Below are 11768 nucleotides of genomic sequence, written 5' to 3' on the forward strand. Positions count from 1 at the left end.
CTCGTGCTGTAGATGGTGTAGATGTTATAAAGACTTCTTCCTCTGTGTATTTCAGGTTGTGCATCTTGTCTGATTGGTTTTACTTCTAGATGTTCACATAACAGTGCACTTTCCTCCCACTCCTCCTCCTCCTCATCCACCTTCCCTCACCTCCTCTCCCCTTTCCCTTCCTCCTCCCTTCCACCTCCACCTCCTCCTCCTCCTCCTCCGTCTCTCTCCCTGCCTCCGATCAGATGATGTAGTTAAGTAAATATGAAATATAAGATGAGCTGTGAAGGAAAAAAAGAAGATCTGAGTAAGAAATGATAATAAATAAAGGTTGAGTAATAACTGTCTCTTTACTTTGTGTTGCTCACAGTGGACACACAACATTCAACTCACTAAAATACACTGAATAATGCAAAACGTGTCAGTCACAGAAGGAGAAATACTGCCTTAGCATCAAATATCAATTTCAGTAAAACAGATAAAATAAATAAACATGTGTTAATATCAGCTGGAGGCTGTAGCTTCATATTTTTCAGATAGATATGAGAACAGCAGAGTCTCAGGGCCACGTTTAAGAGAAATATTTCAAGAATAATGTTGTAATATTGCGAGAATAATACGTTAGAACAATATATCATAATTTATTGTAAATAAAGATGTAATTTAACAAGAAAAAGTCATAATATTATGAGAATGTAGTCATTATGTAATATTGTAGAATTACACAGAAATAAAGAAAAATACTGTAATTTTATGAGAATAAAATCATAATTTAATGAAAAAAGGTCTTAATTAAATAGAATTAAGTTTTAATTTATAAATAAAAAGAAGGCACAATATAATGAGAATAAAATCTATATTCTAATAGTTATTCTTTTGAAGTGGCCTTAATATTACTAATAATAATACATGTATTTCCTACCAATTTTACGAAAGGAAACCAGCACCTATCAACATATAACTTTATGATTTTGATATCTAACCATAAAGATTTACTACAGTCACAACACCTCATCTTATCTAATACCGGACAAGAAACTCAGCGACTCTTCCTCAGCTCTTCTGACTCCGACTCCTTCACGTTTCAGATGAGACGACTTTACACAGAAACAACACAAAATGCACGTCCTGCCTCCACAACCCGATCCGGCAGCGTCAGTTACAAACCCAACCGGGTCAGTGCATCCGAGGAGAAGATCTGTCATTGGTCGTCGTGGGGCGAAGCTTCACTGTGGCGAACGGGTTTGTGCCTCTGAAACGAGAGGATGACGGAAGATGTGACACAAGACCTCATGTGCTCAGCTGCTTTCTGCCAACACACATAAAGAACACACACACACATACACACACACTCCAGGCTGGATAACTAACACCAGTCAGAGGTGGATATTCAGCAGGTTCCAGAGGTCCTATGTCTTTTTTTTAGGGCTTATTGATTTAAACATTTGTGGATCTTTAAAGACTGAAACTGAAAATCAATCATTTAAGCATCTGTCTACTGAATTATTGATAAACTGTGAAATGTGTGAAAAAGAGAATACCTGGATAAAATCTTAAATTATGTTTTGTCAACCACCAAGTGCAACAAAGGAACCTTAACCTATATGACACTTGTTTTATCCATCATAATTTTTATGATGCTTGTATTCAGGTTTTTGTTCACGCTCTAAAGCGCATAAATGGATACTTGATGATTTTTCAGATACAGAACTGATGCTGAAATATTTAATACAAATGTATTCACTAAGTCCAGGAGAATAAAAACTAGGTTGTTGATTTCTGGGAATCGAGACGTTGATATTTACCTTGGAAACAGAGGGTTGTCAGGTCCCTGGGGTGATAAGCCCTAAAACAAGAGAGGACCGTCAATGTGAGGAACCCAAACATTAGACTTCTGATTAGATTTCTGTTTCAGGATTATTTAATATGCAACATATTCTCAGTGATAATCCTCTGGTACCTGGACATCAGATTCACTCCTCCTCTCGGGGAGGGGGGAGATCGGGTGAAAATCGACAGAGCTCCTCCTCAGGTTCTGACTCGGCGGAGGCTGAGGAGGCGGGTGTTCGTTGTAGCTCTTCGTTTGACCCAGCCTCTTCTCCGCCGCTGGCTCCGCCTTCTTCTCGGGGAGGGGAGAGATCGCCCGGGAGTCTACGGAAGCTCTGCGGTTGGGCGTGGCCGGGGGCGGGACATCGCCGTAGCTCTTGCTCTCCGGTTGCTCCGGGTAGGTGTCGGTTGGATCCAGCAGATTGTTCATACTGCTGCTTCTCAGGGAACCAGCGCTGAGGGAACACACAGGATTCATGTGACAGGGAACAGTGTGAGAAATGCTACCGACGGAGATTTGTTTCAGACAAATAAAATCTCCTGAATAAAATTGATGTGATTCTCACCTTGTCGCTAAAGTGTCGGAGAAATCTTCAACGGGCGCCACATAGGCAGCAGGAAACCAGCCCTGACTGGAGGAGACAGCACAGAATGAAATCCTTTATCAACCATTACACTATTTCCTGCTCTAAATAATCAAACTTGTGTTTTATTCTACATTTCTCTTGTCAAATAAAAACCTGCAAACAACACTTGACATTTATTTCATGGTTGCAAGTGGTAAATAGTAAGTTTTGCAGCCTTATTGGACAAAATGACACTTAGATCCATGTGTTGTGTTGTGAAGCTGATCAATACCAACGACTCCACTATAACAAAACGCCCTTTAGCCGTTTCTCTACTTTACGAGACTGTTAACCTGTCACTATATCAATAATTAATACATTTCTCTCGTCAATAATAAAGACTACAAAAGAAAGTTGTTCCTCAGTGACAATAACAGCAGTCTGATGCGATTTCCTGCGGCTGCTGTGGCCAGAGAACATTCAATGCCAAAGTAAAAATCAGAAATGGGACTCTTCTGTTTCCCTCTACCCACCGCAGGCTGCTGTCGGTGCGTCCGTACAACCAGCCGTTACGTGGCTCCTGCACCAGGACGGTGACGGCCTCCCCTCGGTTGAAAGGCAGGAGCTTGGGGTTGGACGAGGACGGGTGAGACACCAGGGCTCTCATGGATCTGCCTCCCCCGAGACCCAGAGACTCACCCACTGAGCTGGAGCGGGAGCGGCTGGGCAGAGGTGACGGTGCTGGAGGTGGAGGAGGAAGAGGAAAGAGATGTTTATTCTTTCATTTATGATCTGACAATGTACAGGTACTGTACTGTGATTAGTAGTGAATACCTCCCACCTCTAGAGGGCACTCTGCCCAGCGCCTGTTGCTCCCTCCTGGCCCACGACATGTCTTCATCTCTGGCAACAGTCTGCAGCAGGGAGCTCACTGAGCCTCGGAGCTGGAGACGCATCAGACACACGTAAACTAACTTGAGAAAACTTTATTAGCACCATAGACGGTGAATAAAGATGGACGCTTCTCAACTTCCTCCCATTATCTAGAAATGAAGCCCAGATACGGGTTCCGCCATCTTTCGATGTTACATATTTGATTAAAACCAGAAACATGAACATTATAAGAATGACCTAAAATGAGAGGAACAATCTTTGAGAACAAATGTATTTGCCATGTATTTCAACCTTGTGTTAGTTTGGTGCATGTCCAATTCAATAACATGGAGGAGGCAGGGTTTGTGACCTATACTGTAGCCAGCCACCAGGAGGTGATCAAGAGCCACAACGTTGTCTATCTTTATTTAAAGTCTATAATAGTAAAAGACGACTTCTTAACAAGCCAATAATAAATTCCTCTGATAAAGTCTGAATATAAATATCTGTTCTCCCTTGTGCAGATAATAAAAATGCCCTTGTTCCTGTTTGACAGTGTACTGTACCTTAAGATATAACTGGCTGTGCAGATTTCTGAAGCACACGCTGGTGCAGTAGAGCTTCTTCCATCCACCTCTTCAGTGTATTGAACATAATTTGCTTAACTATGATGTCCCTGTGGAAAAGAAGAACTGACTAAAGCAGATAATATGTTGGTACCTGTGCCTCTTGTTCTACGTGTGTGGGCGTGCGAGGTCTGGACCCTCTGGTCTCGTTCACTTTCTCCTTCCAGCCGTCGGCCTTTTGCTGAAGAGATCCACCGGTCTGCAAACACACGAGAGAGGAGAGAAGATCACTGAGTCTCAGCCTCATGAGACAGAAACTCACTCAACAGCAACGCTTCAGTAGATAAGACAGTTTCAGATAATCAACCTATTAACATGACATCGCATGAGGAGAATATACAAAATGCTGAACAGCCCAATGAGACAATGACATCAGCATCGGTTGAGCTTCACCTTCACATGGCAGCGATCTGTGGTGTCGTATAGATATAGTTATGAAAATCACAGAATCCACCATGTACAGTATGTAAAGTCAAGTCAATGGAAATATGAATATTCACATCATATGTTAGAGCAGCTGCTGAGGTCAAGTCTCCTTTTTCATGAGAACGTATTAAATGAGGAGATATTTTAGTGCATTTCATCAAATTCTTGTTTATGAGTTTGAGTTAACATTTGTTTACTTTTTGATTAAAGCTGTTTTTTAAAATATGCAAATGTCCGTACAATTTGATCTGGACTTTCTGGAATTTGCCTTTCACATTTGAAAATGCTTTTCATTCAGAGCCACTGTGTTCAGGCAAGGGAAGAACATCACGTATAAATTCAGCTGCAGAGATCTTGTGTTTTGTTGACACCTGCGTCAGAACGAATCACCAAAAACACTCAAATCTCATTGACTTCCCTTCCCAGAGTTGGCTCTGTGCTGCTGGTTTCCCTGTGTGAGTCTGCGTTGACCATGTGGTTGTTGTGTGCTGTGTATTCATGAACCTTGTTTATGAGGAAGAGAAGCGACTGAGTGAGGCCACAGTGTTTCTCTGCCAGGAAGCGATACCTCCTCTCCTCCTCCTTCAGGATCTCCTGCTGGCTCTGCCTCAGGTACACCATGTACTCGCTGTTCTCCTAAAACACACACAATATGAAGCACAAATGAACAATGGTGTGTGTGTGTGTGTGTTTGTGTGTGTGTGTGAATGTGTGTGTGTGTGTGTGTGTGTGTGTGTGTGTACCAGAGAGTCCCTGAAAGCTCCTCGTCTGAGCTGCTTCTCCAGCGCCTCGGCCTGGTTCCTCACCTCCAGCTCGTACACTCTGCGACTTCCCTGCAGCACAGGAAGCAGATCAATTCAACAAGAGTCTGACCTGGTGACGATACGTTTTCCTGAATCTGTGGACACTTTGTTTGTCCACACACAGTTTGTGTTTAACTTGTGGACTTGTGTTCCTTCCCGGTTTGGGGAAGAACTGCACAATCACAGACCTGTTTTCTCTAGTACAATTTAAAGTTAGTTTTCAGGAGTGGTCATAATAGATTTTCAAGAAATCTTAATCCAACATTTGCATTTAAATCGTGAACACAATCCGATACGTTGAGCCACACAGACACGTCATAACCATCGTTATCCAATCAGTAACTTCACTTTGAAACTCTTTTAATGTTGGTGAATGATGTAAAATACAACAGCTGCCAAATTGTTGACGTGAAGGATAATTTAAAAACAGGTTCCTTTTCCTCTAAACTTACGTTGATGTATTCCTCGTCCAGCTTCACATTCTTCTCCATGGCTTGCAGCACCTCCACCTGGAACCATCGGAACTGAAGCAAGGAGAAAAACAGTGCCGCTGTGATGTAACTGAGGTCAAATGGAAACTTGACATTATGGGCTGGATTGTTTTATTTAAATCAATCTATATGCAAATGTTGCCGGGTCCTCAGTTGCTAATTGGCATCGCTACAGCCACTGCAACCAGGCACCAGGGTCTGAACGGCTCAATGGATTTTAATCAGGCAGTGAATTAACCTCAGGGTCATCTCAGGGTCAAAGGCTAACAAGTGCAATTCCCAGAATGCAGATCTGTTCTTTAATTAATTGGGTTACAGTTTTTTCATGGACAATGTATCTCAGCTTTCTCCCAGAAAGATGAAGCCTAAATCTCCTTGATGTAAACGTGTTGTAATCCAAGTCTCAGGTATTAATTACAAAGTTTCACATGGTTTTGTGGCATCAAATTACAAATTGATTCCAAACCTAATGGGAAAACATGTGTGTGTCTGTCCATGCAATTCGAATTAATTATTATAATTGTATGCATGGAAATATCATAATTAACAGAAGACTTGTACTGACCACACCCTCCATCTCTGCAGTGAGTCTCCGCTGTGTGTCTGAAATCTGGACCAGGACGTCCCCTGTTTGAGACAAAACTAGATTTACACACACATTAAATTCCTTCAGTTTAAAAAATAACAGATGTGTGAATATTTCACGTGATAATATTCGTTCGATTGAGTTTTTAATGGAATTTTTTCACCTGAAAATGTTGTTGCATGTACAACAAAATGGTAAAACTCTCTCATTTTGTTTAATTTGTGTCCATTAGAAATAAAGGAACAATATTTGAGTTGTGCAGCAGTTTGATAAACGACTTTAACACAATTCAAGCCAAATAGACTCTTGTGTAAATGGTGGAAAGTTGGTCCGGCTCTTTGTACGACTGGTGCCTCTGGTCTGGTCTATGGTGATGGACTCTGGTTGAACTAATGAATTGGGTGCAGCTGAAAGACGGCCCCCCATCTATAATTCAGGGGCCGTCACTCAATAGGACCCCAGGTCACGCTGTGGCTCCCTGACCTTCTCAGTTAGCCGCCCGAGCAGAACCTCTCGCACTAATGCATGAGCACACTCAACGTGGAAGGAGCTAGCATATCGCTAATTACTGCTAACAATGCTCTGGCACCTGCCCAGGGTGGGAGTGAAAGTGAAGCTTGTGGAAAAACACACACAAACACACAGACACACAAAGGAGAGGAGGAGATAGAGCAGGGGAGGATTAGAATCGAGGATTTGTCAATTCATAAATCCCTAAAAAAAGGGTTGTATTGTGGTGAGCGAACAAATAACTTAGAAGCTGAAACTTAATTTAAAGGGACAATTTGTGAAGGTTCCACAGAATCAAATATATCTTTATATTTGTCTCAGAACAAGATGATGAAAAAACTCAAGACAACACAAGAAATATAACATGTTCATGCGAGGTGGTAATTCCTGTCTCTCTCTCAGTCATGGATGAAACTACCAAAAGTGAGGATTTATTAAAACAAGTTATTTCAGCTAAATCCATCATCATCATCAGTATCATCTGACATCAGCTGCCTCACCAAAGAGTCATGGCATTAGAGACGTTTGGTCCATGTGTTCAATAGTTTAGTACGATCTATGAGGATGTTATAATACTTGAAATGATTAGAAAGGATAAAGTTTTTACCACCTGATTGACAGGACAGTTATGTTTCTGTGATGAATGCAACAAACTTTTATATAAACACACATGAGTTACACACACACACACACACACAAACACACACACACACACACACACACACACACACACACACACTTACCAAGAGAGCGAGATGAGAGTGTGTGCAGAGCCTGGTCACCCATCTTAGCCACAGCGCTGAAGTAGGCCTCACTGCAGACAGCTAAGGCTGCAGGACACAAGCAAATACACAAAAATATATAAAAAATAAACACAACTTACAGCTTTTAACCAGTTAAACTTTGCCCCCCTAAGACCAACATCTCTGTTTTCTATCCTTTCATTCACACAAGCCTGGCAGTGTTGACACGTGAGAGGTGGTTTGTAGATCGGTGTAGTTTTACCACGCTGCCTCGTTGCCGTGACGTCCTGTTCTGGTTTTATAAGGCAGAGCTGCATTAATGATACATGCTGCCCCCCCACAGAGAAACACAGTCGAGAAGGATAAGTGAGCTCAGGGAAAAATATGTGGTGATGTACGTCATGTTTTAAAGAATGAATTTGTTTTCAGTGCTGAAGTATAATATTATAATTTTCATCAATAGCAATATAGTTCACTATATATCGATATAATGCGAAAAAAACAGATAATTGATCAGATGTTTAATCATTCTCTGCTCATTAAGAAGAGTTTAAAAAACACAACCTTCACTGAGAAGCCAAAAATCGATCTTCAATCTTCAAACTTAAGAGAAATAATAATGTGATAATCATCCATATCTGCTGTTGGGAAGATTGTAATCTGGATATAATTCTCTACTCTATTGAAACATATCACTTTTCCCAAAACACCTCGACATGTCCAGCGAAAATAATAACGTGTTCTTGTTCAAAAACTCAAACCACTGCAGCAAAAATAACATGAGGTGCTACTAATGAGTCACAGACACCGTGGGTCTTGTTACAGAGGGGTCATGACCTTCCTGTCAGGGTTCCCTTGTCTCCCTTCACAACCTGTGTCTCAGTGATTTCAGTAAAGTCCTCTTCTATCATCTCTGATTCCACTGACATCACCATGGAATGTTTACAGCTCCTACAGTGAAATGTCCTCTAACATCTGCTAATATTTTCTTATTCTGGTCCTTTCCACATAAGGACAACAACACTTTGCTTATTATAACATTCAAAAGTATAGAATAGATCTTCTATTACACACGTGCACACTCAGACACACACAAACACACACACACACTCTAATTGAACCACACAGCCGGTCACTCACGCTCACTCACCTTGAAAAGCTTTGATATAGCTGTTTCCCAGAGCAACAAGCTTCTGGAGGCCCGGATTGAAGTGCTCCATCAGGTTCTGCAAACACACACACACACACACACACACACACACACACACACACACAAACATGCCTATTAAGAATGATGTTTTACAACATATATGACTTATACATAAAACTAAATAGGGAACAATAGTATAAACTCACCGTATAGACAGTTAGAGTGGATCTGTGCAGCTGGTCACTACTGGCTCCCGACATCGTGCAAATATAATACAAACTTCACACAAAGATAAAAGTCTTGAAACCTGAACGTCAGAGACAGAAGGAAACTACTGTGAAGAGTCTGAATCCCATTCAAGCCTCCTCAGGTGTTTCTGGTCCTGGGTGCATCAGCGTCTTCGGGCAGGAAATCGAACAGCGGTGCCTTCCTCCCTCTCTCTCGCTCCCTGTTTTCATGTGTGGATGTTCTGCTCTCGCCCCCTGTCAGCAGCAGCTCTCATGGAAAGAGTGAACAGGTGAGGAAGGGGAAGAGGAGAGCGAGTAGGTGCCATCGATATGACCCGGGCCGGGTGAATTATTGATTGAGGAGGAGGACGGCTGTCTGACTAGCTGTGATGTTCACTCACACCTCACATGGTAACTCTGGTGAAACACACTGCTGCCCCACAACCGATAGATTAATAAATGATCATGTGGTGAGTTGCAAAGAAATTACTTTTTCAGGAAGTTTCACACATTCGAGTTCAAGTGTTCGAAAAGACTTTTTGAAAGGTTTTTAAACATGAAAATACGAGAAGGATCAATAAAACAAACCCTCATAATGAATCCAGATGAAAGCTGTGATGAAGACAAACAGGTGATGAAAGAATTCATGTGAGGAAGTTGCTTCTGAGGTTTCCTATTGGACAGAACACAGAACCGGGCCGGTGGTATTCTGCTGACTGTGCCAATATCTCAGACCTAGAAACATTTATTTTTTTAACGAATGTAAATAGTTTTTCTCATGTCGTTGCTCACAAACCAAACACTAGGTGATTAAAACAAAGTACAAAGTGTGGAAAACCTTATTTCCATCCTCCATTTTGAGTTTGGTTCATCAAACAGGTTGTGAGTGATAATTTTTTCGCTTCAGAATTTATTGTCATAGTAATGAATTATGCAATAACTTATCACATAATACATGAGGGATGTATTCAAAGGAGAAAAGGAGAGAATGTATTTCGAATATGGAGAAAATGTTCAAGAAATGAATTTGGACAATACCAAGTTATAATCAATATGCTTGACATATATTTGAATTTCAGTAAAGAGGCATTATCAGACCAGATAAAAGTTGTTAAAGCAGTTTGTTAACAGTGAGGGAAATTATTGCTTTTGTCACATAATGCAATCATCACATGTACATGCATCATGTTTTTAATAAAATATAAAAATTGTAAAATAAAAAGTGTTGAAAACATTATTTCAATCCTCCATTTTCCATTTGGCTCCTCAAACAGGTTTGTGAGTTATCATTTTTCGCTTCAGAATTTATTGTCATAGTATTAATCGCAATAATTTATCACATAATACAGGCAGCATGTACTTAAAGGACAAAAGGAGAGAATGTATTTCAAATATGGAGAAAATAATTACAAACCTATTTTTGTATTTCCAAAATTTCACTTCCAAAACCTGAAAATTGTAATGTTGTAAATATCTGACCAAACCTCAGTTTTCCTCTTTAACAGCACTAATAACTTAATACATTTTAAACTGATGTCAATGTGCACGTTTTGGATTTATAGCCATTTGGGGTTTTGTAAATAACTCAGTCCTCCTCGTGTTTTGTCTTATTTATTAAACCTGCAGAAAATATGTAAAGAAACCTTTTCAGTCCTTGTCACTTTAACGGCTGACATCTTGCATGTTCCTGTGTGATGAGCAGTGAAGTTGCTCTAACCTGCAGGAGTCAACGTGTCCTTCAAGTAGGCGGAGTCATCAACAATGACCTCATCACTACCAGCGTCCACGCTCCGCTGCTCCTGGCAGCGACTCACCGTCTCCAGCACGGTTTGCAGACGCCGATCCAGAGCGGCGAGGTGGGGCTCTGCCAGCAGGGGGGCCGCGCGGTGCAAAGGATCCTGGGAAAGCGACGCCCGCATGACATCGCTGAGACGATACTGAGGCAGAGAGAGGAGACGCAGGCGGAGCCACGTGCTCTGACGGATACTGGACAAAAGGGAAATGAAAGAAAGAGGTTTCAGAATAAAGGACAGGATGGAGCTTTTTGCACAATTGCACAAATCTGTATTAACCTCACTTGTGCTGAAAGGAAAAATCTTTTATTTTGACTATATATATATATATATATATATATATATATATATATAATGTAGCCAGAGAAGAAATTCATCACTCTTTTCTCATTGTACCTGCAGCACTGTTCTAGTGGAGCGAGGATGGACGGCTCATCTTTGGAGTGACGCCCAAATCTGCAGTGACAACACAGTGGAAATCAGTTGAGTCACAATCACAGCCATAGAAACAACCAATGAAATGAAGAAATTTTATTACAGGAATTCCTCACAGACAGACCTGAGAAATCATGTTCAGGGTCCGTAAAAACTTGTTTTGTGAGGCCACGCTGACGTTTGCCCACCAAGAGTCTTATTGTTGTTCTGAAGAAATTCTTTCATAACCCAAAGATATGTCTCCAGCCACTGAGGCATGAAAACTAAGTGTGTTAACGTGAACTCGGACGATGAGAACAATGAGAGGAATACTTGCGCTCGGCCGTTGTCGAGGTGCAGCAGAACAGTGTTGTTGCCAAACTTCTCAAAAGTCTCATAGTGGTGTCGGTCCATGTTGCCTGTGGGAGGAAAAGGAAAACTTCTGTTAATATTGTCAACAACTACATGGTGAACTCACACTCCTGCTGTTGACATCACATTAAACCACAATAATTACACAACTGTTTGTTTATTACCTCTACAAACCATGAGCCTCGACATCTAAATCCATCAATCAACAGTTGAATGAATGTTACGCTGATAAACTCCCTGAAGAAACAAGCTTTTAGAAAAGTTTTGACTCAAGTTATCTGAGATTATTTGGTGAATTTTATATATATTTTTTAAACCTTTTAGTAGATTAAATCCATTTTATTCAGATGAGGGAACTTCTGCTACTACAGAC

At 41.0% G+C, this 11768-nt stretch overlaps 2 protein-coding genes across 3 annotated transcripts in view; both read right to left on the bottom strand.

Moving 5' to 3' along the window:
• Positions 1-945: 945 nt before the first annotated feature.
• baiap2l2b (BAR/IMD domain containing adaptor protein 2 like 2b) lies at positions 946-8849 on the bottom strand. The gene is made up of 14 exons (XM_061095399.1): positions 8796-8849; positions 8590-8665; positions 7440-7526; positions 6166-6227; positions 5562-5633; positions 5050-5139; positions 4811-4942; positions 3975-4079; positions 3223-3325; positions 2915-3122; positions 2382-2447; positions 1949-2270; positions 1794-1834; positions 946-1240 (listed from the first exon to the last, which is right to left on the bottom strand). The coding sequence occupies exons 1-14, from the start codon at positions 8847-8849 to the stop codon at positions 1165-1167; spliced, it is 1494 nt and encodes a 497-aa protein (XP_060951382.1). The 3' UTR covers positions 946-1164.
• Positions 8850-9790: 941 nt separating this feature from the next.
• LOC133023765 (extracellular serine/threonine protein kinase FAM20C-like) overlaps positions 9791-11768 on the bottom strand; it is a 38088-nt gene continuing 36110 nt past the window's right edge. For both annotated transcript variants that reach the window (XM_061090847.1, XM_061090838.1), the window contains exons 9-11: positions 11361-11442; positions 11006-11065; positions 9791-10802 (exon numbers count right to left, since the gene is read on the bottom strand). In XM_061090847.1, the coding sequence (XP_060946830.1) occupies positions 10529-10802; positions 11006-11065; positions 11361-11442 (416 nt within the window). In that variant the 3' untranslated portion in view covers positions 9791-10528. The remainder of the gene's footprint in view (positions 10803-11005; positions 11066-11360; positions 11443-11768) is intronic.

Source organism: Limanda limanda, chromosome 2 (assembly GCF_963576545.1).
Source record: "Limanda limanda chromosome 2, fLimLim1.1, whole genome shotgun sequence".
Taxonomy (NCBI): Eukaryota; Metazoa; Chordata; class Actinopteri; order Pleuronectiformes; family Pleuronectidae; genus Limanda; species Limanda limanda.

Excerpts from the sequence above, each read along its gene's own strand:
- baiap2l2b (XM_061095399.1), bottom strand. The coding sequence starts at position 8,849 with ATGTCGGGAGCCAGTAGTGACCAGCTGCACAGATCCACTCTAACTGTC. Across the intron at positions 3,326-3,974 it reads ACGTAGAACAAGAGGCACAG|CTCCGAGGCTCAGTGAGCTC; the intron begins GTACCAACATAT and ends ATGCGTCTCCAG. Across the intron at positions 3,123-3,222 it reads GGGCAGAGTGCCCTCTAGAG|CACCGTCACCTCTGCCCAGC; the intron begins GTGGGAGGTATT and ends CTCCACCTCCAG.